Here is a 27,978-nt window from a genome sequence, read left to right on the forward strand (position 1 = left end):
TTAAAATGCTTAAGACAAGCTGGGCTCTTACCAGTTACATGGGTGACAATGTTAAACTTTCCTCCATCTGTTGCTGCATACTGACTTCAAAACCTGTATCCTGAATAAGTTCTTAAAAATTCACATTACTTTCATTGTTGTGTAGTTTTAGAAAATTTGTAAGATGCTGCTTATGAAAGTAAATTAGGCATTCTGATTTTTTCATCATGCCAATGGTGGGTTAGCAAATAGAAATTTTGACAGTAACATTAGAATTTGCCAGGAAAGTCAGAAAAACATCCCATCCATCCAGTCATTTTCATCGAGGACTTTTCATCCTATTGCTTCAAATTTAAAATAAGAATTTAGTTAAAATAACTAAATTTTAACTATACTAAATTACTAAATACTAAATATAAGGGTTTTTTTATATGGGCCAAGTTAAAATAATAGTGGTGCTTGAGGGTTACAAAAAAGTAATGAAATTTTTGTTTTGGTTTACAAATTGTGTTTTGGTTTAGTGGTTTCTTTGTTCATCCCCAACAACACAGAGTAGTTTTGAATAATTTGCCTTTTTTACTGTTAAGAGACAATTGCCATCAGACGTATTTTATTTCAGTAATTGCATCTAATTTGCTCTGTCCTCTGCATTTTAAGGTTTTCAGAGTTCTGTCTGGTTTTCAGTGCTTTTTCCTAGGAAAACAAAACAATTTCTGTGCTGCTCTATAGGCACTTTCCCCTGTACTAAAATCTAAGTATTAGCAGTGAAAGCAGTGGGCAGATCACCCTCTCCAGCTGCAGTCAGGTGTTACTGGCTATTGCAAGGACCAGGTATGAATTTTTATTCTCTGCAGGTCCATGCTTCACTTAATCAAAGACTGCTGAAAGAAAGTCAAATGGACTTTGAAATCCCTGGTACCCTGACTGGAAGGCAGGGTAACTTCCGTGTTTTGTGCCATGTCCTTGAAGTCTCCAGTGCCCTTTCCTCTTTATTCCATAAGTTAGAAAACCAGGTGTTGAGTGGAAAAATGTAGTCAAACTCACAGAATAAAATAATTTTAAAAAAACAAAAGCTCAAAAGTACCCAACAGTATCCACTCTTAGATTTTGAATGAAATAATTTTATATATGCATGCTGCTTATTCCTGGAAGCTTGTCATCTTCCAGTTAGTAAATGCCTTGTGTCTTTCTTTTTCTACAGAAAAATAAACAGGGAGGGCAGGGTGATTTCTAGTGTGCTAGTTTTAAAGATGAGATCTGTTTCACATGTTGTCTTAAGTAACTCCTGGTTTTAATGTAAATCATGACTAAAACAAACAAAAAAAACCCTCACCTTTATGATTTAGCACTTATTTGGGAACAGTAGTAAACCAAAGTAGAGGTCCAGTTTTCTCTGTAATTTATAAACATATCTAAGGATGAAGAGACCTTTAAATTAAGATATAAAAAATCAGAAGAAGTTGGATCATGATAAAACATGATGGTCTAAGAGATGGAAGGGTATGTGTTATGACACTCACACTGTATATTGAAGGAAGGACATATAATTGATTGTAAAACCATGTTTTGCAAACAATTATGTACTTCAGAAAAAGTAATGTTGCACAAAGAATAACATACTTTAGAATATGCATAGCAAAGCATAACATACTTTAGAAAAAGTAAAGCTCAGGTGAAGGCTGGATTACTGAGAGGATAGGTGATTACTGTGTATAAATATCATTAAATGAGTATGAATTGTTACAGGGAAGGGACTGATACAAGTTGTAAAGAGACAGCCCTCGGGATGCTGAGAAACTGTCTGGACATGTCCCTGGCTAAGGCACCTGGCTCTGGGTGTCTCTACTTAACCAGGGGGTTTGACCAGGTATCCTCCAGAGGTCCCCTTATTCTTGCAATTGGAGTTATGCTGACCAAAAACTGTCACATTCATTAATATAATGAAAGTGGACTTTTCAGTGTAACGTCCTGATACAAATGGCACTTGGGATGATCATGTGAGAGACTGGCAACCTTTTTATCTTGGTCTTAAAGATTTGAAATCATTTAGTTTATTAACTTGATAAATTTATTACATATTAACATAAATAAGAATATAAATATCTGTTTTCAGTATTAAATACGTAGCAAATTTAATTTGTCCAAAGCAGGCTTGTTCTTCAGTTAAGTCCTGGAGGGTAACACAAGTCAGGTTCCACTGTAGGACTCTAGACCTTCAGTGCTCCCTCAGGCTGCTCCTGGTGTAGAGGATTTGTGCAAGCACCAGGGAGAGCCTTTTGTCCATGTTCTGTAGCATGGTATGCTGGTTTAATTATCTTGCAGGAGCTGAATTAAAATTAATCAAGTCTGTATTTAACAGACAGGTGTGAAAAGTATTATATATATACTTATTTAAATGTGAGCTTGTACGTACATTTTAAGCCAGCCTAAAAAACAGCTGTATTTTGAAGTACAGCTAGGAAACCTATAATGCTAATGCCTTGTCTCACTTTCTAAGTGTCTATCACTCAATTATTGAAATATTTTTGAATGTTTTAGATGTCTTTGTTGCCATTGTAAATTATTAATTATCATCTTTTATTCCTTATCTCCAGAGCAAACTGAAAAAAAAAAATTTCTTCTACAAGGGTTACTGTTTTATTCAAAATGTTGTCTCTTGACTCTTCAAGGTGACAGGTTTGAATAAGTGAACAGAAAGCAAGTCCCCAAAACTTTTCATTTAAACATTTTTTCTAGCTTAATGATAAAGGGTTGCTTCAGAAATTTGGTGTACAAAAAATGAGCTCTAAAAGAATCTCCTTTACCAGCCCAGAAAGAATGTATTGAAGAAATGTGTTTTTTTAAATAGCACAATTAGTTATGCAAAATGTAATGGTTGTGGTATTTATCAGTCAGCAAATACCTTGCCTCTTGTTGAGGATACTTGTGATTTCTCTTTGAAATTGGACTGTCACGGAATTCGTTTCTTGGATTGAAGAATGCTTATGACAGATCTCAAAAAGCCTTTTCTAGTGATACTACATTATTATTCAATGAAACAGTCAAAGACAGGTGACTAACTGAAAAATATGACTGCTCCATTTTTTTTTCCAAGAGCACTTAGAACCTAATCTTATGAAATCTTAAAATGAATACACAAGCTGCAGGTTAAAATACCCCAAAGCAAATACACCCCTGTCTGTAATGCTGCTTAGTTCCATAATTCTTAAGCAAGACTCTGTCTTCTGTGCTGTGTTTGTCTAGATAACAATCATGCTTATAATTTTTTATCTTCTTGTTTAAAAGATCTTCTGTCTTGTATCTGCATTCATATCTGCACTCTCACCATATTTTTGTAATATAGCTGTGGTATGGCTCAAGTCATTGCTTAAATTACACATTTCAAACTGAAAATACATTTGCAGAACACATTAATAGACATTTTTTCTGCTTAACACGGACAGTATTTAACTGAGTCAAGATTACTCTTGAAAAAAAGGCTACCTAAGAATTATGAATTGTTTTATTTCTATTAACACAAGTTTTTGTGTATTAATAATATATTCATTCTTTAGGTTTTTTGAAGTTGCTGGCAAACTGAAGTTTACCAAGGGAAGTTCAGTTGTTCATTTTGCCACCAATGACATCTCATGTCCAGTAATATTGTTCAGTAGTAAGGGAGCACTCTGCATTCTCCCCAGTTAATGTGTGAGCATTAGGGTGAGCAGCATGGCAGGCTGTTGATAGGAAGGGCAATTGCCTTATGCATTTGAAGAGAGGAGGCATATACAAGTTTTTGTTAATGCTGCAGAAGTGTTCTGAATGCAGTCAGTTGAACTGAGAATGGAAACATAGTGATCAAGTGAGGCAATTTTAGTACTGAAAAAGGGTGTGACAAACTTTTTGGTGGAGATGAAATCCAGTTTCAAATTTGGAGTTGTAGTGATGTTTCTTCAGTGTATTTCAAAACCACTGATAATTTTTGACCCTACTTGAGCAACTCAAAAGACTTTTGAAACAGCATTGAACTTATCTTTTGTGTTCAGTGGATTTGAAAGGTTGTTTATAGGATTATGAGTCTTACTTTCTCTTTGTTATATTCGTTGTATGTTAAATTTACCATATTTCATGCCTCAGCAACCAAATGCAAAACACACATTGCACTGCTTTAAGTATTAATGTTTAAATTTGCTAACAAATTAAAAAGAAGGTGCTAAGAATGAGTAGTATCTATTATATAAACTGTGCATTTAATAGCTACTGACCAGTCTCAGTATTGGTACAGTCTTTGTGAATGTACTCCACGTGTTTAAAAATAAAAAAAAAAAACTTGAATTTTACATCAGCTTTGCTTCTTTAGAACCATAATTTCCAATTAACAGCTGAAGATAAAAAATACACTGTTATAAACCTTACAGAAAACTTTCTGGGAGCTGCTTGCTATCTTCTTAATAATTCTATTTTTCTATGTTTTGCACCAAGAACTTTTATTACGTGCAGTGTTTGCCTTTCCTTCTTCTACAGGTAAACTGTTTCACATTGACTTTGGTTATATTTTGGGCCGGGACCCTAAGCCCCTTCCTCCCCCGATGAAGCTGAACAAAGAGATGGTGGAAGGCATGGGAGGCACCCAGAGTGAGCAGTACCAGGAGTTCCGTAAGCAGTGCTACACAGCCTTTCTCCACCTCCGCAGGTAACAGCGCTGGGCTTATGCCAGAGCTCATGAGAGCCACTCCAAAGCAGGAGAGGAGACCAGTAAATGAATTGCTGAAATGTTTATGTTGAAAATTCAGAGCTTGTTTAAATGTGAACACAAGAATTTGTATGAAACAAAGGAATGAAAACATCACAGTGTTGGTGTAATGTGGAGGATGAACGTAATTGTTCAAGTTAAAGCCCTCAATTTTGCTTGTCTAATAACTTAAATAGCTTTATTTCATAACTCAAGTGGAATATTAAATTATATTTCTTTTTGGGTATGGTTTTGCCCTTAAGCTTCTTTTCATCTGATTATTGATGATCAAGGAACTGTCATTTTAATTTAAGTCATTACTTATTTGCTGCTTTATCCTCCTCCAGTTTAAATTAGTGATGATCGAATTCTTTGGCTTGAAGATGACACACACATATGCTTAGTTCAGTTCAGCTCCTGTGGGACAAAAATTAGCAACTTGTAGTGACAATCAAGCATGTTAGAAATTTCTTTAAATACCCAGAATGGTGGCAGCTAAAAATTCTGGTGTCTATGAACCAAGAGATCTTTCTTTTACATTTAGAATCAGCTTCATTCTTTTACAGTGACTATATTACTTACCCATTAACTTTCTGAGCCAAGTAGCTCATTTTTGTTCTGTCTGAACAGAGGACAGGTAAGCACTCCTGGTCTGTCCAGGGATTTGATTTAGCACATCTTCAATGAAGAGGAAAGATTTTCTTTTTAATATCAAAGATTACCTAATGGAAACTTTCAAGTATGTGTAAGAAAATGATAATATGGTAAGCTTATGTGAAAAGTACCTGGAATATGGAAAGCAGCCAGTGTTAAAAAATAAAATGCTGCATGTAGTTCTTCAGTTGATAAAAAGAGGAAGACTAAGGAGTTGGTCTAGGAACTGAAGTTATTAATGGGTTAAAAAGCCATTCAGCAATTTGAAAAAATAGTGGCATGTTGTCAACAAGCAATATTTGTGGCTTCAGAGAGCAGTCCAACTTCTGAACTTTGCTTAAAGCTGTTTTGTGATGCTGTATTTATTTGTCATATACTTAAGCTGTTCTTCTTTAAACCTAGCTGTTTAAGTGGAAAGGTGTGTTGAGTCAATGAAGGATTATTCATTGAATTAATTTATGTCATGCAATTTGCTACAAAGATCATCACTAAATGTGTAGTATAATGGTAATTTGGGTATACAACTAAAATGTAAATCAATATGGTTTTATTTTTAATATCTGGAATTGTAGTTGTAATTATAGTATCACCAATATTTGCTCACTTTACTGGAAAATATTTTTACATGGTTCTGGATAAATACCCTTAAGGCTTTCAATAACAATACTTTATGATACTATTAAAATTACTGTAACTATTACTTTAAGCAGCTAGAACTAAAAATAATTAAGATTACTTGTTAAAAAAAATAATTGGTTGTGAAACACTTTAGTTCTAACAGTTCTGCATATTGACAGAAACCCCCTCACAGACAGATTTTCTGGCCAAGTAGTGTAAAATCGTAACCTCTGATAGGTAAGACAAATGCAAACTGTCATCTCCATCAGGCTGTTCTTTATTTTAGTTCTTTATTTCCCTGAGGAATAACCAATTTTCTACATATTTCAAGTACTGTATCTTGGTGTATCAGGATTCCTGGTGGAATGGATGTTGCATAGTGAAAAAAAAAAATACAAGGAATTTTAAAGCTACAAGTGGAAGAATAGTTTTGTCCGTTGTTTCTGGTTGTAAGCAGTTTTGCATATGAACATTATTGTATGTTCTTTAGTTAGTTTGGGGGATTTTCTTAGGGAGTAGGAATAAGGAGATGCTTTCTACTTTCTTGAGTAATAGTAATCAGTCAAGTGTCTTTGTCAGCAGTGCTGTAGTGAAGGAGCAGCTGCTGCATTGTGAATGTGTTGCAGGGCAAATTGTGGCTGTCAGCAGGACTTGGGCTGTAGCAGCCTCTTACGCTTTTGTTGTACATTTTGAGCTTGTTTAAAGATGTTTAAATCCTGCTACATGTCAGCATTTCCTTTCCATCAAGAGTTTCCTGCCTACACATCTTCAGCAGGTTCCATAGTATCACAAAATTGTTCATTAGTCCCACCTCCCAGCTCAAGGAGGGTCATTCCAGAGCACATGCGCAGGGTTATGTTCTGGAATATCATTCCAGAGGGAGGCTCTGCACCCTCTTTGGCATTCTGTACAGCAAGGTATCCAGTCAGAGCATTTTAGATTTTTTTTTCCAGGGTGAAAATTGCTCTACATTGTTTTGTTCCCTCCTAGTAAGGGTTTTCCCTGGATTAGTTCTGTGAGAAGCTTGCTGTTCAGTTTGAGTTATTGGACATAGGTAAGGGCAGAGGAGTAGGAGGTAAGTTGGAGTAGGGACTGAAGCTGTAGTTTGGGCTGAGATTTCTTTCTCTGTATGGGTGTGGATGTTCAGTTGGCTGGAGTAGTTTTTCCTTTGTCTGTTCTCAGTTTAGTGACTGAGGGTGCTGTCCAGATCTGAATGGAAACACTGTGCAGTAAGTGGAAAGCTGTGATGGCCCTTGGGAAGTGCTCTCCTTTGGAAAGATTGTAGTGCAGTGTCTGGATAGTGTTCTAAAAGCTGGGATTAGATGATGAAGAGAGAGGAGCAGAAGTGAAGCTGGGTAGGATCAGTTCCATATTCACTGAGTTTGGACTTCAAGGAAATACTTTGGGAAGAATAAGTGCCATAATTTATTATAACTAACTGTGACATGACAATGATTAGGGAGTATTCATGCTCTTGAGAAGGTAATTTTGTCATGGAGAGTCCCATGTTCCATTGAAAGAGAGGTAGTATCCTTAAGGCATTTTAAACTTGGGAATTTTGACTTAGACCAGGTCATCAGGGCCTTAGTTTGGGACTGCAGATAACAGTATACCTTCCTGTCCGTGTCTTTATAGTGGATGTTTGTAGCTTCATATTTGGTAGAGTATTGCAAAGTCAACACCCTAAATATTTGATTGTTTAGGACATCTGTATGCAAAGGGTCTGGTAAATATTGAAAAAATAAATAAAGGAATGCTTAGGATCAAGCAGATGTTTGAGATATTAACTACTTGAAAACAAAAGTTGCTGTTCTCAGAAAACATAGTAATGAGAATTTGACCTTTTGTCTGATGTCGGTTCATTTCTTGATATGTGAGACCTTTTCTATGAAGAAGCAGAATTTTCTTTTTGAATTTCTTTAATGGTAATTCATGTTCAAAACAGAAGTTACTCAACCTTCAGTGCAGCTGAATCCTCATTGATTTTGTAAGTTAATTTGTACTGAGTTTGAAGAAAGCAAAGAATAATGTGAGAAGGATTTAGGTTTCAGTTTGGTACTTCCTTAAACCTCCTTAAAACTAGGAAAACCTGGCTCAGATGTTGTTCTGGCTGTGGATGGATGTCAGCCATTCTAGAGGCCTTTGTAATGTAGATGTCAAAGATGAGTGATATACCTTGCTTGACAAAGGTGTTTGTTTTTTTACTAGTCAGGCTCCTAAATCAGGTGATTCAGCAAAATCTCTCCTCTTAGATGAGTTTGGGCTGTCAGTTCCCCACCTGTAAAACTCATGGCACTGGCACGTTTGCCAGAGATGTTGCCTGTAAGAAGGATCACAGTTAACTGCTGAGTTATAGAAATGTTGGGGTGAGGGGCAGAGGACAGATCTGCAGGTAGTATAGTGAAAAATTCTTCCTTAATTTTTAGGGTTTTTTCCACTCCATACTCCCTCCCCAGTTTACCTTTCCTTGATTTTTTTTTTTCTCCCCCCAAATGAGTATCTTCAGGTGATCTTATTTTTCAAGAATCAGAAGACTTCATTGTATGGAACAGAACTATCTCTTAACTGGCATCCAACAATGACCCCTAGACCTCTACAATCTTTTTTTTTTTACAAGCCTCCATCACATAAATAGCTCCCGTAACCTGTAGTGCTTATAAGCTCTTATCCTCTATGTGGTTGAAGAGCAAAAGGGACTCTGAGACTTTGGATTCTGTGTCAGTTTGAAAGGAAAACTACTGACAGAAGGTGCCAGTAATCTAGGAAGAGACTTCAGAGCATGTACCTATAAAATTTAAGCATGTTTAAAAAGAAACCTTCTGGTTTTAGGCAAGTAGAAGAAAAATTGATTAAAATCTGTGGTGTCTGTTTCTAGCAGCAGAGCAACCTGACTGCCATATTTCTTAGACAGATCTGAAACAAAATGGTAGAGTTAACTTTCCTTCTTTTAATTTGTCATAAAAGTAATTTTCCTGACTCCAGCTCCCTACCCTTGGGGAAGTGAAATAAAACTGCTGAAAGAAATAAGGCGCTGAGAATTTCTAGCCAAACAGTTGATTTTGATGATTTTCTTATAACATCTTAAAACTTATATTGGAATGTGTTTGGTAGTGTTAGTTCCAGATGATAATAAAGTGTCAAGAGGTTTTGTTGGAATTAAGTTTTTCTAGAGAGATGTCTTTTTTGAGCAGTATTTACTTTGTAAAATGCAGCTATGAAGGAGACCTTTTGTTTAGTTGAAATACTTTGCACTTGTTGCAATTGTCAGCTGATATATATTCAGCAGCTTCCTAATAAACAAGTTTTGCTGCTAAGAATTCATTTTCTCTCATCTGTGAAGTTCATGGTTCTCTTAGCAAAGCAGTATTTCAAATGGGGAAGTCAGTAACATATTTTGTGTCTTAAAGGGAGCTAGATCGTTTTGTAGAGGAAAGGGAGTTTCAGTTTGTGTTGAACAGCTTGAAAGTTATCATCTGAAAAAGAAACTGACAGTTAATTTTCTTCAAGGGCAAAATGGTGTTCTTTAAAAAAACATAGTCATGAGTGTTTCCAACACCATTTTAAAGCCAAAAACTGTTCTCTGATTTGTCTCTTTTAATGGTTATAGATGACATTTGTATTTCCAAAGTGTACTGTGCTGCCACTATTACTGGAGCTTAACTGAGCAACTGAAGACTTGGATCTGGTTAAATATTTAACTCATTGTGTCAAAAGCCCTTGCAGTGATTGGAAAAATATTTTTTTGTACTTATGAAGACTTGATCTCTTTGAATATATATCATGCTGCTGTATCACTTTGTAATAAAAAATAACCTTTGCATCAATATTCTTGCATATGTTTATCCTAACAGAGGTAGAAAGTGGAATTATAGTTTAAAATTTATGAAATCATAGTTTACATTTCATGTGTCTCTGAGTAAATTTTCTGATTATTTTAGAAAACCATAACAAAATCAGAGTATTTTATTCCATTTTGGCAGTTTGAGAGATTTTGAAGGTTAAACTTTGATAGTGTATCTCAGTATCTTGAGTTCTGTTAATTAGTATTAAAAATGGATCTCTGAAGCATTAACTGTTCTTTATAAAATGATGAGTTCTTAAATTAAGTTGTTTACAAAATGTCGTTTGTACAGTTTACAACATGTTTTACCTAATTTGCTCTTCTGCTTAGGTATTCCAACTTGATCTTGAATTTATTTTCCCTCATGGTGGATGCCAACATTCCAGATATTGCTCTTGAACCTGACAAGACTGTAAAAAAGGTAATTGTGAAGCTTTCATTGTCTTTCAGTGACCCAGGGCATCTCATTACAAAATTTTCAATCACTTGTGATGATGACTTATTTGTGTCTCATCTGAAAATACTTGCTCCTGTTTTATAAGCTTTGAGCAACTTCTTTCCTCACTGAAGTTAAAGACAGGAGAGTGTTCTTGGAGAGCACTTAGCATATGTGCCTGTGAATCCAGAATGCCTTTTCATCATCCATGTAATGCTGCACACTCTGCTCTAGCACTCTGTTCCAATGGGTACTTCAGGTAAAACCAGTATTTCCACCTTATCAAACTTAGAAGTGAAGCAGTCAACACTGACTGTATCATGAAAGAATATCCCATCTAGTCTAGAAACTTTTAAGACATGGATGGTTTTATAAAAACAGTGTTCTTCTAGTTATAAAACCAGTCTACTGAAGAGCTAAGAAACAAGAACAAGAAATTTTTGTTTATTAGGAAGACAGACTTGTGTCCTGTAATTATAACTTTGTCCTTTAGACCAGCTTAATTCATTATTCTCCTTTTGGTGTTTGAGCAGTAGTTGACATGAAAAATACAGGATACATCTCCATCTAAATTTCATTACACTTACATTTTAGACAAATGTTGGGGTTTTTATAACCTGATTTATAGTGAAGGACTATCTGTTTTAATTCTCCAAAAGACTTTGTGGAGCCTGTGTATCCAATGGAAATTAGTTCACTGTAATTTTTATTCAAGTGGTGGATTGTCTCTCAGGCTGTAATTCACTGTTTTCAAGAAGCTATGATAGCAGAGATTCAGAATCTTCAAATAAATATTTAATGTACTAATATAATTTCCTTAAAGGAAACTAAATTGTGACTTGCACAGATTTTTCCTTTTCTCCTCAAGGATCCAGGCATTTCTATTTAGAGTTTCTTGGTTTCAAATCAATACAAAGAGTTCTTGCAGCTGTTCAGTTTAATCTCCAGGAAGCTAAGCTAGTCACAAGTGCTGTGTTTTGTGGTAAAGATGACAATCTTCCCTCCACTCAACTGTTTTCCTGAGAAAATGACAGCAAATTATTTCTTCTTATCAATACTTGAATCTCTGTCCCTAAATGCCCTACAGATTGAGTAGGTTACTTACATAGAACATGGGAGATAAAAGCCTAAAGTAGGCAACTGAAATGGTTCAATACCTTCCAAGTTCTGCAAGTAACTACACTTCTGTAGAGAAATCTTCTTTTCAAGGAAGAGACCTTCCCAACAGTATGCAAGTCCTGTCTTAATAATTTCATCTTTATAAAGAAGATGCATTTAGCTCTGACTACCCATTGGAAACATGACTGATACAGTAAGGAGGGGGAAGATCTTTTAGATTGCAAAGTCTACTAATAAATCCAGTAAAATCTGAAGTATGCATCAAAAGGTAGAATGGGGCTAATTTGGGGTAAGTTTGTCCTTGACTGAAATGGTCATCAGGAGCTCAAACCAGTGGTTTCATTGAACTTCAGAAGTGCTGGTTCTTTAATGTTTGCACCAGTAAGTTTGAGACTTATGACACATTTCAGTCTTACTCATTACTGGTCTAGGGTTCCCTGTCATGTGATCACAGAATCCCGGAAAGGCTTGGGCTGGAAGTGATTTTAAAGATGATCTCATTCCATCCCCCTGCCATGGGCCACTTCCATTAGGACAGGTTGCTCGTGTGACAGTGTTGTTCATCCTTGTCTTGAATCAGTTCTTTTGACCTCTGATATTTTTTACTAAAAGTCTTCTGATACCTGCTGCTAATCAACATGCAATATCCTTGTTTCTTAATAGTATCTTGGCATTGCCTTTTTGGTGGAAAACTCTCTAAAAATGCTGTCCAAAGGTATATGCTTTCAGATAATAGGCTGCTGGGTTCTGTAAAATACTTGTAAAGGATGGTTTTAATATAGCAACAGTTGAGTGTTTCAGACTCTTCTAAAATTCTTTTACTCGCTGTAAATTTCCAATATAATTTTATTGACTTAACAAATCAAGGTGCAGAATTGAAAGCCAGAAGGTCTTTTCTACAGCTGAGAAGTATGTTACAGTTCACTTGTGTACAATAATTAAAAATCAAGATTTTGTAAAGCATAACAGCATTCCATGCATCTGGAGATCATGCAAGGCAGCAAAATCTAAAAGGAAATTCAGAACCAAAGAGTATTCTGAGTTGGAAAGGACCCACAGGGATCATCAAGTCCAGCTCTTAAGTGAGTGGTCCATGTGGGATCAAACCCACAACTGTGGCATTACCAGCACACACTCTGACTGTCTGAGCTCTGAATTAGATTCATGTGGTTATTTCTAAATTCCATTACAAAGTAGAAATAACAGTGTTTTCATTGCATGAAAAGAACACAAGCTTAGTTGTTACGTGACAGATCACTCTTAGATTAAATGCAGCAATTAGGTATTAGGATCCTGAGCTCTGACAGTGGTGCAGCTCGGTGAACTGTAACTTTTACTCTCATGGGAGATTGCAGGCTGTCCATTCACAGAGGCTTTAAAATGTGAAAGCAGATAGAGCTGAAGCAGTAAGGCAAATGTTTCTGATAAGGAATGCAAATCACTTTGAAAGATCCTCCTTCCCCAGGTTTTTTTCAGTTATTTTATAGTGCACTTGTTCCTAAAAAGAAAACCAAACAAACAAAAACAAAAAACAAAAACAAAAACAAAAAAAAAAAAAAAAAAACAAAAACCAAAAAAAACAAAAAAAAAAAAAAACAAAAAAACAAAAAAAACAAAAAAAAAACACTAAAAAAAAAAAAAAAAAAAAAAACACTAAAAAAACAAAAAAAAAACAAAACAAAACAAAAAAAACCAAACAAACCTGCACAGTATTGTACTGTCAGGAAAATAGTCAAATTGTTCAGCTCTCTCAAGTTTTGTTACCTTATATAAACTTTTGGATTTTTCTGACATCTCAGCTGTTTCTGAGCCCTGTTGACAGTTTGGTCTTTTTGGTTCAAAGTTAGTTATCCTTTAAATACACTCCTTAAATTTGTGCAAAAATAATACAAATCTGGGATCTCTAAAGAGTGGGTAAGCAGAGGAGGCTTCCATTAAGCAGTTGTTTGTTATTATGATCTGCTGGATGCTTATGACAATGTTCAAAGCTCCTGTGAAAGTAATTTTTTCTTTAGTTCTCAATTTTTTGTTATACTTTAAAAAGATAAACCAGAAAACAGCTTTAAATGGGCTAGGATCAGAATCATCTTAACCTGTTGTATAACAGTGAATAGGTCATTGTTGTTTGGGGTTTGTTTTTTTTTTAAATAATGTGCTAGAAAACTTGTTTGGGGTATTAAATACCCATTAGCCTATCTGAAATCAGTTATAAGCTTTGTTAGAACTAATAAAAAAGAGGAACAATGTGCCTTGCCTCTGTTGGGGTGAGTGGCAAGTTGATTCAGTCATTTAACAAGGTAGTACTGTACCTTGTTGTAGAAAAATTGAATAAATGCTTTCAGCATCTCAATTGATTTTTATTTTTTTCCTTAAAGCTTTAACAAAAAATCTATATATATTTCAACCGACTCAAATTAGGTAAAGATCCATTTTGGACTGACCTGCAAAATTAAATTACCCTTGATATGTGAGACAAGTCAATAGCCATTTCAACCAGGGTATCACTTTCAAAGACAAAGCTGGAGATTTACAAATGTTTCTGTGTTTAAAAGGTGTCCTGGTGAAGAGCAGAGGTGAGGTTCATAGCCAGAATTTTCCTGACTGGTGCTGTAGTGGCAGCACTCATGCTCACTTTTCTGTAGAGCCCTGCTTTTGCTTTAGGGGCCTGCAGCCAGTCAGGCTCTGGCTTACAGGCAACAAGATGGGTGACCTGTATTTCAGTTTGGATTAATCAGAATACTAGTTTGATGATTAAACTGCAAGGAGAGTAATTTCCTTTTTTGTAAAACAAAGGAATGCTTACTGAAGGAGTATATATATTGTATATCTTATAATGCCTATTGAAATACTACACTGCAATTATTTTTGTTAAACAATTTGTTTGGCCTAAAGACCTTTGATACTGGAACTTCTCAGTAGGTGTAGCTATACTGCTGTTATGAAGTAGGCGTGAATCAGCCTAAAGGTTATTGCTAAAGAAAGACTTTTCTTTAATGGCCACAATTTTGCTTCCTCAAAATGAAAGCATTGCAATGTTAGACGGTAGCTGACCTCCCAGTCTAATCTTTGTCTTTACAAAGGGACATCCTCTCCCACCAGTAGGCAGGAAGGTGCTTTGCAGGAAGTGTCTGCCTGCTGATTACAGAAATAATTTTTGTGTTCCCCTTTTCTAAACTTTCAGCAGATAATCTGTGTGGTCTTAAAGCCAGAATGGAGGTTTGATTTTAGTAATCATACACATATTCTAAATTTGCACCTACCATATGGTAGTGATGGCTAGAATAAAATAAGCTGAAATAAAATGAAGAACACTACTTTTATTTTCCATGTCTTGATTTGTTGTATTGTCTCTTGTCATTTCCTGTAGTGTATAGGTGTTTGATAGCGGGATGCTCATTAGGGAGAGTAGTAAGAGAAGATGTTGGAAGGAGTTTCTTACTTTTAGTCATAGAAGGAAACCAAGTAAGGTCATAAGGAAACTTCAGTGAATCAGGCCTTGGATGATTTGTGATTACTTTTTTTTTTAAGACTTCATACTGATATGTTGAATGAGACTTCTAGAAAAATCTGAGTGTGGAAAATATTCTTTACAACTATAACTACTAACCTGAGGAACAAAGGCAGACTGTTTTAGGGTTTTTTTTCCAAATTATCCTCTACCATCTAATAACAGTGAGACATCCCAGGGAGCTCACTGACAAAATGCAGTCGTGTAATCAACCTTAAAGTCTAACAGAAGGTATATTGTTCAAGTGTTGTTTCTGTCCAAAAGTTATGAAATGTCTTGGGAGAAACAGATTGAGTGAAGGCGAAGTTGGAACAGTAGCTTATGTCATATACAACATTCTGTAAAATAAGTATAGACTTCACCTCATTTAGATGGTTTGTTGGCACAGAGTGGTGTAAGCACATCTGGGTGCTCTGTTCCTGCTCTTCCTGAAGGAACTTTAACAATCTTCTTGTACAAAAGACAGCAAACTACACAAACTGATTTACTTACCAGAGAAAGATGGCAATGAGGATAATTTTTTCCTGCCAGCATGAAAAGACGCAAGATCCTTATGGCTTCACCTGAAGATACAGATCTAGAGCACATAAAAATTTGGCAGTACATTCTTACTTGCTTTGTGTAGCATTTGTTTTCAGAAATTAAATCAGTGCTGACCTTAATTCTGCATTCTCACAGCTAAAATTGGACTGAAAATAAGTGAGTCAGCATTGACCTGAAAACAAACAAAGCTCTGTTTGAAGTTTCACAACTGTTCTTGAAGAGCGTATGGAAAACTGGTTTAGGAACCAGCTGTCTGCTTGCAGTGCGCATACACAGTATCACTCAGTGAGTATACCAAGTATTTATAGAAAAATATGCTGGGACTGCCCAGTTGGAAGAAAACTTGTTCTACTGACTCACTTCCCTCACTCTGGTGTTGATCACTGCTTTCCCCATAGGAAAACTTGGGAAACAGGGTTTACCAACTGCGCAAAATTTGTCTCCACCCTCAAACCTGGATAAATCCTTTTCAGATTCTTGGTGTTAAGTTTCATAGTAAAAAGCTTGTCAGATTTTGACCAAGAAAAAGTAACTACAAAGCTTAAAATTACTTGTCTTTTTGATCCTTTCATCTCCTTTTGTCCTCTCCATACTATTTATAATGAAAGCTGTCAGTATGGCATGCTTCATCTCATGGTTCATGACACTGTCTCTTACTGCCACTCTCTGATTTAGGCTTTTCTGAAAACCTGGCTCAAAAATGTCACAAAATGGAATTAAATTGAAAAGTAGCAGAGGATTCTCCTCAGTTTGTGTCTCCCTTTCTTTGCCCTCTGAGATAATTGCCTTTAAATTTTCCACTCTTCGCATACGCTTTTTCCGTTCTCGGATTTTAGGAAAAAGACTGGGCTGAAATCATTATATTGACTTGTCAATGCATAACTAATAATACAATGAAGATATCACTACACTCACTTCTTTTCCTGCCATTGCTCCTTGCTTTTCCATTTCCAGCACAGCTGCAGTGCTAATTGCTAATTGTTGGGCATTGTAAAATTAGCCAGTGCTATAAATTCTAAGTAGTAATGACTAAAATCTGGAGTCAATTATGTAGCCAGTTTTGCGTCAGGAAGAGCTGCACCATCACTCTTCAGATATAGCTAATGGATTCAGCATTGTCACCTGCTAACAAAAAAAGCTTTTTATTTTTCTACAGAAAAGCTAGATGGTTTCCATCTGTCCTTCATAGCAGATTTGACCTTTAAATGAGAAATCATCAGGGACCAATGATTCATTGGCAGACAAAGGACTCAGCAGGCATTAAAGGACAGTGTCCTAATTGACTGAGCTCTGTTTCAGATGTCCATTGATTAAAGAAGGTGCTGCAAAGATGCTCCCTTATAGGTGAGGTTACTGTGAGCACAGAAAGCACAAATACCTAGCTCCCATAGGCAGGAGCTTAACTGCTGTTTGTGAAAGTAGCCCCATTCATTTTGGTACCACCTTTGGATAGACACAAAAAAGGATAGAATCATAAGAGGAAAGTTGTTTGTCTGGGGGCTGTAATACTGACAGCACCCTTAACTGATGGGGGCTCACCGCCTCAATAAGAAAATGATCAGTCTAATTGTTTGGGGATACAGGTAGAAAAGCTGAAGCAGGGATGTGACTGGAAACTAGCAAAAGAGAGAGCAGTCATGCTTTTTTCCTTTAACATTAAATATGTCAAAGTAAAATTCTTTTTACTCTACAGGTAGAAAAGCTGAAGCAGGGATGTGACTGGAGGTACAGAAAGCTTCTGAGCTACCTTGTTTCTAAACCTGAGCTAATTGTTCCAGTTTTTTTTTCATCTGGCTTGTAGTAAAACTCACACTACCTTCCCCCTCCCCTGTGCTTCCCAGTCAGCCAAAAGATAATTGAGAGTTAGTTCCCAAGTTAGTGAAATGGAAAACACTTTCTAAGTTGGAGCTTAATAAGCTTTTTTATGCAGTGGATATCTGTCCCTTTTCACCTGACCAAAACCAGCAATATTTGTTAAAAGGTGGTGCTAGGAAATCTTCGTGAGGTTTATTGATGCCAGTAGGAAATTTACAGAAGTAAAGTCACTTTTGCTTGATTAGACTCTGTTTGTTTCAGTAGTATTTTCTTGCTGCTTGAGGGAGGTTTATGCTTTGTGAAAGTGTCACATTGCCACTGAGCTTATTTTGTTTCAGCAGACGTTCATCTCTCTGTCCATTTGGGTAATGACACTGCAGCTGCACACGCAGCTTTTTTGTTTCTAGGCTGTTGATTTTTCATGCATATTAATTATTTTCAAAATATTGAAAAAATACTGAAATTGGAGTAAACACCAAAACATCAGCCAAGTGTGAGAATACTCTTGTACTCTTGTTGCTTTATATCAGTCTCTAGTTGATTGTAAGTTTTTGGCCAGTATGATGAAATTCTGAGCTGGAACAGTGTCATCTTTGAGTACCATAGTGGCTGAATCCCCAGTTCTCACAGAAGTTCAATTTAGAGATGTTCACTAACATGTTTGTTATTTTCTATTAAAAAAAATAGAGAAGCCTACATGGGCTTACTTAGAAAGCACATTTTGTTCAAATTGAACCCATGGAAACAAAGACAGTTGTCAGAGTAGTCTCTCAAATGAAGTTTTTCATGAAAATAAAGCATCTGAATAGACTGTGGTGCAAGTTGTTTGGACTGGAAGCAACAGGAATAGCAGGAAAGTATTTACTGAAAAAGATGAAATGTGATAAGGATTAAGCGAAGCACTTAGTGCCAGTTCCTGCCATATGAATATTGGATGCTGACTGCTGTAATAATTACAAGGCAAAACAATAAAAACAATTTTTAAAAATTACTCTTCTTTTTTTTCTGTTAATTGATCTTTTTCTCATTTTAGTAGTCTTACATCTAGTATATATTGTGATGCACTTGAAAAGGACACTGAAGTTTCTCTTTAAAGCAGCTGAAGTTGCAATGGGCAGTTCCATACTAGTGTGATAAAACTGTATAAACCATAAGCAGTGTGGCTTAATGTTGCTGGAAGAATAAATACTAAAGCACCCACCAGTCTTCAGAATGTCTGATTTGCAGTTTGTCTGAAAACTAAACAGGATTAATAAAGGGTTCTCATATGTACATATTATATGTCAATTTAAAATACATCACTACCACCAGTAATTCTGAAAAACAGAGCTATGAGTATCCATGAAATATGGATTTGGGGGCTGCGCTGAAGATTATAAAAGTTTACGCAGAATTTCCAAAGTTTGTCTTAACTTTGAGCATTAAGTACCTAATCCATTTCTGGTAATATTTTACGAGTGAGAAGATGCTTGCTAGTGAAAAATTCCTGAGTTTAATATGGTAACTGTGGTCCATATTGTACAGTCAGTCTGATTTGGGGACAAAAAAGTCCAGACAAATCCACTCTTTGGCAGAAGGGAGAGGGCAGTCTTGTGCTTTGGAAACAAAAGGTGAAAAGCACAAGTGAAAGTCCTGGAACTCTGCAGGGAAGTGCACTTATCCACAGTATACTACTCCCAACTGTGTTTTCCTATGATTTCTCAATCCTAAGCCAATCACACTTCCAAACACAAAATTGCCAGGGACAGAAGGTAAAATTTGGAGATTCATTCTGAATGAAGACCCTGTCCTGCCCATTTTCTCAAATCTTTAACTACCATTCTTAATAAGATGATGAGTGTTTTCTTGAATATTTCATCTCTTCTTTTTGTCATCCTTTTTTTTTCTACATTACACAGCTCTGTGGGGCTTACTATGAGTTTTCTAAGTTGTCTGTGAAATCAGTGTCATAGGGCATCTTAGATACCATTTTCTAAATAATACTCATTTTAGTTCTCCTTGAAGACACTTCAAGGAAAATAATGGAGTCTCAGTTTACAATCAGTTGACATTGCCTGTTACTCTGATAGATGTTGTGCTCTTCCCCTGTGAGTTAGATTTCTGGGGTAATCATGGTGTGAAGCAGTGTTACTTTCTTTTTGTTCCTGTAAAATATTTTTTCCCCTCCTCTGAACCTGTTACCTTGCTAAGTTCCCATCTTCTGTGTGATTCTGCTGCAAGTGATGATCCCCTTCTTTTTTCATTATCAACCCTTAATCCACAAGTAAATTAAACTTAAATGCTTGTGCCCTCACCGTCACTCCTCCAGATTTTCTTCTGAACTGTCCTTGGTATTCTTTTTCCCTTTTAATTTTTGTCATTTGAAAAACAGAAGCAGTATCAGGGTAACTGACAGAATTTCCTTGCAAATTTCCATCCTCTTGTTGTAGACTTTGGTACTAAACTGTCCTCTGTTCAGGGGGATAGGAAGTGGACAACTTTAATTTAGTTTCAAGTTGAAAGTCAGTATCTTGATAGACTATTCTTACTTATTCAGCCTCTTCATCCTTGGAACATTCAAGTTCTCCTCTTGAAATTTAATGTTTCAAAAGAGTATTTGTATATCAAATGGAGTTTAATGTTTCATTTTCTGGAAACAAAACAAAAGTTCAACTAGATTCATCAGGCTTCTCTTTTCTCTGTTTTACAAATCCTGAACTATAACAATGCACGTGATTTAAGAATCAAAGCAGGAGCTCTAAGTCTTCAGGTGGACATATTTGATGCCTTCATGGTGGTCATTTTTCATAAGTGTGTAGAATGAGTTAATTGTATATCTCATGAGAATTTCACCCCCCAAAATCACCGCTGTTTTTAACACCATACAAAAATCTCTACCTGTTGACCTCATCTGTGAGGAACTGTGAGCTTTTAGAACTCATCCCACACTGGAACTCAAGAGATTTCAAATAAGAATTACTGTTGCTTTCCTACAGGAGCTGTGAGTCAGTGTTTATTAATCTTGTTGCTGCTGTTTTAGCTCAAGAGGTAAATTGTAATTTTGCCTTGTTTCTTCTCATCTAGGTTTCAGCAATCAGTTTTAATGCAGGGCTGAAAAACTTTCAAGCAAAGATTCAGTACTGGGCATCATTTGATCCTTCTGTTAATTGCAAACTGATTGCAAGATCTAACCATGGGTGAATTTCTTTGCACTCATATCAGTGTGCCCAGTGTGTTTTGTGGGAGGTGGGTTTAATTAGTCATTCATTCTATAGATTGAAACTGCATCTTAATATAACTAACTGCAAAAATTCTGAGAAGGTCTTCTGTGAACAAATTAAAAGATTGTCATAGTATTTGATTACTAAAGTTGTGTTAAAGAGTGTTACGGTGATTTTTTTTTTTTTTTTTTTTTTTTTTTTTTTTTTTTTTTTTTTAACTGGAGCTAGTGATTTTGATGAATTCTCATTAACATCACCTTTTCTGTGAGCACTAAACTAGACCTGAAAGAAATCTCTGCTGTAATTTGGGGATGTATTTGAGCTTTTGCATAATTGCAAGCATGTGAGTAGTCCGTTAAATTCTGTTGGATTCTACTTTGTGTGTCATTCACTGTCTAAAACTTCTGATGTGGGAGTTAATAAACTTCCTTCTCCTCTTGTTTGTTATGAAGATGAAAGTTCTCCATAACAAGAATTTCTTGGAATAATGTGCTGAATCTCTCACTAGTAACATGCTTAATTGAAAGTTTGAATTTTTTGGCTTAATCCATTCTTTCATATTGATCAAACATTCTTTTGAGAGGAAGCTGAGGAAAAACTTACTTTATACTTACTTCAAACATATCAGCAACAGAGTTATAACAGTTATTTTGAATGAAGAAACTCTATAGAACTCTTTGTGAACCTAAAGGATTCTGTAATTCTATTATCGTTGCATACTGTGCTGGCTAGCTTAGGCTTTTTATTACAGTGCTGAAGGGCACTATTTTGGAATATATTTGCCTTTGAAAGGGACACAGAGTTATACTAAGCTGAAATCAGTTAACACTCAACTGAAATCTTGGTGCATTTTTGCTGTCGTAAAGAGGGTTGTTGGGTATGTGGTATCCTTGGTGCATAGAAAGCATATAAATTAGGACATGAAGGTAGTATCAGCTCACAAATTCAACCTTATTATGAAAATTGTTGAAATAATTTCGCTCACATTTTTGTCAATGGCTAAGAAATAGTGAATTCATGGAAAATGTCCAGGAAAGACTTGACTATCTTACAGTTACAGCCATGAGAAGGTTAAGAAACAACTTAAATCATTTGATATTTGCCTACATGAGAGATTTCTGATTGACAGCTCCTTAATATAAAACACTTAATGAGCTCAACTGTTTGAGATGGAAATTGGACAAAATCAGCTAGCAAATAAGTCACAGTTGTTAAACAGGACAATTAATCATTGGAACAATTTACCTAGGATGTGAAACATTCTCGCTTGGCATAGAGATAGGGTAAAAGAGATTGTTTGATACCATTTTACCTAGTTCATTATGCAGGAGGCTGAAATACTTGAATATGATAGTCTCCACAAGAGCTTGAATTGTTTGAGATTTATCTTTATGAGAATAAAGCATATGACTACACGGCAGCAATAAATCTTCTGCAACTAATGTGAATTTGCGGGGCAATTTACATACTGTTACCAGCACTACTTTGCAAGGTAACTAGTACTTTAAATTATGGCCATAGCGTGGCTTAGGCAGATCTTGGGTGTAGGCTCATCACAAGGAGGAAGGGGATAAAACCAGGCTCAGTGGAGTTAGGGCTGGGATCCAGTATGTTAGGGAAATTTGGATCAGTTCTGAACTGTTTTCTTGGAATTAGTTGGAAGTCACAGAAAGGCATCTACTGCCCTTCATAGATGTTTTTGGCATTGCCAAGTTGGAAATTGGAAAATACAGGTATTGCTGTATCCTTAATTATTGTGCATTCAGATTTTAACTCACGTACAAGTTCCAAGTACTAAGCAGAAAAAAGCCACATAAGGGGTAGCAGTGTCTCCAACCAAGTGTTCATGGCCGGTGGAGACAGTTAATGAAATTCACACTTACCATACAAAGGTCAGTTTTGACAGAGTTGATTTGCTCACACTTTCCTCCCATTCTGTATTCTTTACTTAACTGCCTTATAGTTTCTGAAAGACAAACGTCACCTGCAAGTTTAGAGTAATGAAATGTTACATCCTTTCTAAAATTATTATGATCATCCAGACTCTTCCAAATTTGTATTTAATATGTGAAATTCTGTGTTTTTTCTCAAGCGGCATTTCATTCTCTAGTAATTGTTGAATGTTACCTCTTTTTCTCATAGCATTTCAGTCCTGCTTAGACTTGTATTTCGAAGTGCTTCTCTTGACTTTTTGACCTTGAGCTTTGAAATTACTTGTTCGAATTAGGGGAGTGTTTCTAGCATATTTAAACACTATTTTTATTAAAGGATTTGAAGTAGGTGCTTTAAATAACGTTGTACATTTCCAGCAATCTACGATTCTCCATTAAACAGCCAAAATCACAGTGTCTGCTTCTGGGTACATTGATAGAATAATGCATATTTTTAACCATTGAACTAATTTTAGCCATTTCTGCTCCCATTCCAGGTGCAGGACAAGTTTCGTTTGGACCTGTCAGATGAAGAAGCTGTCCATTATATGCAGAGTCTAATTGATGAGAGTGTCCATGCCCTCTTTGCAGCTGTCGTGGAACAGATACACAAGTTTGCACAGGTGAGGTATTTTCTTCTCAGCTGCAGGTCTCTGTGGTAGCTGAGTAAGGCGAGAGGTTGTGAGTGGAAGGTTCATCACTGTGTGATGTTTTAGTTCATTCTACTACAAGATGAAACTGTTTTAGTTGTAAGGACTGGAGAACAAGTTTGTAGAGGTCCTAGGACTGGAGAACAAGCTTGCAGAGGTCCTATAAAATATTTTGAAGCACCTTAGCAATCATGCAAGGTCTGGCATCTGGGACAAGGCAACTTCAGATGCCCAGCCAGGCTGGGGAGTGAACAGCCCGAGAGCGGCCCTGCCCAGAAGGGCTTGGGGGTGCTGTGGCTGAGAGGCTGCACATGCCCCGGCCATGGCACTGCCAGCCCAGAGAGCCAAACGTGTCCTGGGCTGCATCCAGAGCCCCGTGGGCTGCAGGGCAGGGAGGGGATTCTGCCCCTCTGCTCTGCTCTGCTGAGACCCACCTGGAGCACTGCATCCAGAGCTGGGCTCCCAGCACGGGAGGGACAGGGACCTGCTGGAGAAGGTCCAGAGCACTTCAAAAGTTACTAGAAGGCTGGAGCTCCTGTTAGGGAGACAGTCTGAGAGAGCTAGGATTGTTCAGAATGGAAAAGAGAAGGCTCCAAGGAGGACCTTACAGCAGCGTTCTTGCTGATGATCTGGGTTGACAATAGATTATTTCCTCTGTTATTTTTGTTATTACAATATACCCTGTATGAAGAATGAAGTGTTTAACCCAACATCTTATACTCTGTGCTGTATTACTACAATACATACTAAGACAATAAAATACTTGCTTCCCATGTTAAACAAAACTGTTTACAAAAGCATTTCTCCTTTGAATTTCCAATTTTTTCTTTTTCCTTAAAACCATCTGACATTTAGTTTGTGTTTATCAGGGATTTAAGATATTACACTGTTTGTCTTAAGTGTTAGACCGTGACAGGAAATGGAATTAAGAGGAAAAATTAAACTGCTCTGAAAAGCCAGGCATCATCCTGGTTTTTAATTGATTCTTTCCTCAAAAGGCTAGTCAGATTCTGATATGAACTGAAGAGAACTATTGTTGTGGCTATCCATTTTGCTAAAATGCATCTGTTCTTTTCTTCAAACTTAGTTTTTATTTTGAAGAATTGCACTGTAGTGCAGAATGAGAAGAAATAATGTAATTTCCATCTACGTATATATTTAAAAATAATAATAATGTATGAGATGTGAAAAAAGGAAGTGTAATTATGTGGAAATGATGCAAAATTTTTTTGTCATTCACTATGGATTACTTTGAACTTTGGATGGAGGATGTTAATTTCATTAGACAAAGTGAAAAATGCCTGGCATCTGCCTTAGGGTTCAAAAAAAAAAAAGCTATTAGAAATATTCAAGATTGAAGTTTTAAGTTTGTCAGTACAGTATGTGTGTTGACCTTTCTTTTTATTACATACTGACAGTCCCTTTTTTTTAAGACATATCTTTTTACTTCATTGGCCTTAGGTGACTGCCACACTCTCCCAGATAATTGTTACTGCATTTCTGAAAGTATATTACAAGTTTGATTCGGGTGACCTTGTTTTTGCTTGATCTTTCTTCAGTTCTTAACCCTGCTTTTAAAATCACAGGACAGATTTGTTCAGAATTTTATTAAAAGTACCCTGGAATGTTATTCCAGGTTTCTGTGGGATGGAGCTTTGAGCAACCTGGTCTAGTGGAGGGTGTCGCAGCCTATGGCAGAAGGGCAGGGATTAGTTGATATTTAAGGTCCCTTCCAACCAAACCGTTCTGTGATTCTGGCTCCCAGAAATGGTGTTCTAAGCAAAAAGCTGATACACATTCCAGCAGGCACTGATTGCATCTTCCATTCACATTTTTGGGAGTTAAGATGCAAGCCCACTGCTGTATTTTACTTTGGATACAAACAAGCAGATGTAACAGCCACTAATGTGGGCCTGGTACAGTTATCTTATTTTGTGTTTTTTATCTCTCCAGCTGGCCCATGCTGAATTTCATCACAGAGATTCTTTCCTGAGGGTCTGTGCAATCTTTGTGCCCTGCTGCAGAGTGTGCAGCCTATGTGCTTTTAGCTTTCCTTTCTGCTTTGGGCATCTGGTCCCTAGAATGAAAAGCAAATGTCTTGATTTTTAAGTGCTGAAGGCATCTCATGACTCCATGTGATGCTAGTTTTGGAGTTCCAGTTACTGCCTTTATTTGTACTCTAAAAAATTTAGGCTTGCAGGCTTTCTCCTGCAAAGATACTGGATTGCAAGTGTGAGGAGGATGCAAAAAGAATAGACAAAGATTAATCAGCAGTTGACAAGTCTTAAGAATCTGTGGTTTAATAATGTATTTTAAATCAAAAAAATCCAATGAAAAGTAAGTGTAATTAATGTCTATTCTCTGTATTATGGGTGAAATGGGATGCTTCTTGGCGATATTTATTACTTCATCAGTCAAAATCATTATCTTTCCTTTTTGTCTGAGGCAGTCTTAACAATTTGCTGCTGGAGTCTTCATGGAGTCTGCAAATCATTAAACAAATGAACAATTAATGTGTCGTGAATTTGCTGTAAAGGGGTCATCTTACTCAAGGGCCAATTGAAACTTCCAGTTTGTTCATCTATAATTCTGCTTTGAATTGCCAGTGGCCTTGTTCTTCATAGTATTATAAGCTGTCTGGAAAAAGCCCCAGTGCTACACAGGTGTTATGACACAAGTGTAAACAGCAGATTTGGCCTAATGCCACACAATATTTCATTTCAAATGCTGTGCAACATATTTTTTGTTTATCAGTAGATATTTATTCTTTTACTGCCTTCAAAATAGGCCTGTGAGGAATCTGTGCAGTCTACTGCAGCACTTAAGAGCTTTTTAACAGGCTGGTTATTATGGTAACCATGGTTTTTCAGTGTTCTATGTGTCACTCTGCTTTAAGTAAAGCTCTTGGATAAAGTACTCTGGATGTTTTGGAATCAGCTCAGTATTGTTCTTTTATAACAATATTCTAAATTGTGTTCAGTTTACAGCTGTGTTATGAAGCCTTTAGTTTAACTTTTAATGTGTCTCTAATATGTTATTTTATCAGATATTTTACAGAACTTTTCATGCACTGCCTGTACCCTTAATGGTTATTAAAAAAAGTAGTCTCAAAAGTAAATAAATTCAGCATTTAGAATGAGCTAATGGTGTTGTACAATAGTTCTCAAGAGAAGGAAAAGGTGCATACTAATTTTAGTTGATACTAATGAAGACTGGATAGCCATTTCTCCCTGGAGAGTAATTTTAATTTTAGCAGCATTATTTATTTCTGCAGGGGAAGAAAACAATCTACAGTTGAAGTGTCTAGTTTCACATTTTATTTCCCTTGTAAATTTAAAATCAAGTCAGTTGTACTCAGGGCTGAAATGGTAAGCAGTGATTAGAAAAGTGAAAGCTTGTGGAATAGAGGGGGTCTCACCTAAACTGTAACTGTACAGTTTTGGGGGTTTATTAGTGCTTGGCTGATACTAGTTTAGTTGCAAACTCAGTTTCAGCTGTAGAAATTGCATGGATTTAGAATATCTCCCCCTGTAACTCCAGTGCTTCTGCATCAGAGAATGCAGACACCTCAGCACAGGGCTTCTGTTCTTCTTCCTACTGGATATCAAAATAAGATAGGGAATGTCTATCAGCAGGACTGTTTATATTGGATAAAATAATTTGTCAAGGGGTATATAGAGTTGGCTTCTGCTTTTTCCCTTAAAAGGTTGTGAAAATCATCTACCCTTACACATTTCACCATGTTTTTAAACATAGAGTTCAATTTGTGCACAGCACTTGTTCTTTGAGAGCGAAGCAGATTGAGTAATCTCTGTGCCATTGTGTTTTTTTCTTTTCTTTCAGTATTGGAGAAAATAAGCTTTTTGCCTGCTCACGATGGAAACAAGCAAGTGCTCAAAACAGAGACATTCTCAAGTCCTTGTGGACTTCACCAAACAGTTTTGGAAGGCAAAAGCTGCAAATTTAATAGTGTGAAGAACTGAGAACTCAGAAGGTAGAAAAGCTTTTTGAATCTCTGTTCATTAAAGGTTTAAAACCAACCATTTTTTAAAGGAAGATGATTGTTTGTACCATCCTTGGGAGCCTCAAAGGTTGAAGTAAGCAACTTCCTCTCAAGCCAAAGATAACTGGAAGAGGTTTGACTTAATGGTGAATTCTTGTACGTGTTAATATATTTTCTTATTTAAAAATAGGAGTAGATACAAAGCTAAAGCAGGGAGGCTACAGTTTCTCAGTGCAGAAAAACTCACAAAACTATGATAATCCTCTCTCATCCCTCCCCACCCAATTTGTTCCTTGAATAAGTTTTAGATGTAATTCATATGATCCTTTATTTCCTGCCTTAGGCATTGTTATTGTTTAGAATGGACAGCCATTTTTTGCCTGCTTACAGAAGTGTTTTTAAGTGCTGATAAGTTAGCCCAGCTGTAGGCAGCCAATTAAATGATCACTAACAGTCTCAGCAATGGGAATGCACAGTGAGCAATTCAGTATTTCACGCTTTAACTCTAATTTTTTTTTCTGTACAGTGATTATATATTCTTCACTGTATTAAAAACCTTTGTTGTTGCAATCTTGAGGTGTTCTGTTTTGTCTTTTTAATCTTACCTGCTGAGACATGGCACACTAGAGGATTATGTTTGTAACTGCTGTGTTTTTGCAAGGATTTTCACTTCTTAGTTTACTTTATGCTGGAATAACACCACTCATGAAATGACTTTTGTGCCACATGTTGAGTTCATAATGAATCTGGTTTGTATGATCAATAATGTAATTAGCTCTTCATAAATGTGTGGCTCTCTTCAAAGGGTGCTCTAACAGTCCTGTACTTTTTTAAATGACATTTTAAGTCAGGAAGAAATCCTTCCCAATTATAAAGATTAAGAGGGACTGATTTGAATGTGAATCTGACTGGTACTCGTGAATCAATTTTGCTTTGTGCTTTTGTCCCTTTCTTCCCCTGTATGTATTAC

General features: G+C 36.3%; 1 protein-coding gene across 5 annotated transcripts in view; it reads left to right on the forward strand.

Annotated features, from left to right (window-relative positions):
* The window catches only part of PIK3C3 (phosphatidylinositol 3-kinase catalytic subunit type 3), a 66,922-nt gene extending 39,344 nt beyond the window's left edge, over positions 1 to 27,578 (forward strand). For all 5 annotated transcript variants that reach the window (XM_041422051.1, XM_041422054.1, XM_041422053.1 and 2 more), the window contains 4 exons: positions 4,483 to 4,651; positions 10,134 to 10,224; positions 22,853 to 22,978; positions 26,849 to 27,578. In XM_041422051.1, coding sequence (XP_041277985.1) covers positions 4,483 to 4,651; positions 10,134 to 10,224; positions 22,853 to 22,978; positions 26,849 to 26,863 — 401 coding nt within the window. In that variant the 3' untranslated portion in view covers positions 26,864 to 27,578. The remainder of the gene's footprint in view (positions 1 to 4,482; positions 4,652 to 10,133; positions 10,225 to 22,852; positions 22,979 to 26,848) is intronic.
* Positions 27,579 to 27,978: the final 400 nt, after the last annotated feature.

This window comes from Onychostruthus taczanowskii, unplaced genomic scaffold (assembly GCF_017590055.1).
Source record: "Onychostruthus taczanowskii isolate IOZ18803 unplaced genomic scaffold, ASM1759005v1 scaffold70, whole genome shotgun sequence".
NCBI lineage: Eukaryota > Metazoa > Chordata > Aves > Passeriformes > Passeridae > Onychostruthus > Onychostruthus taczanowskii.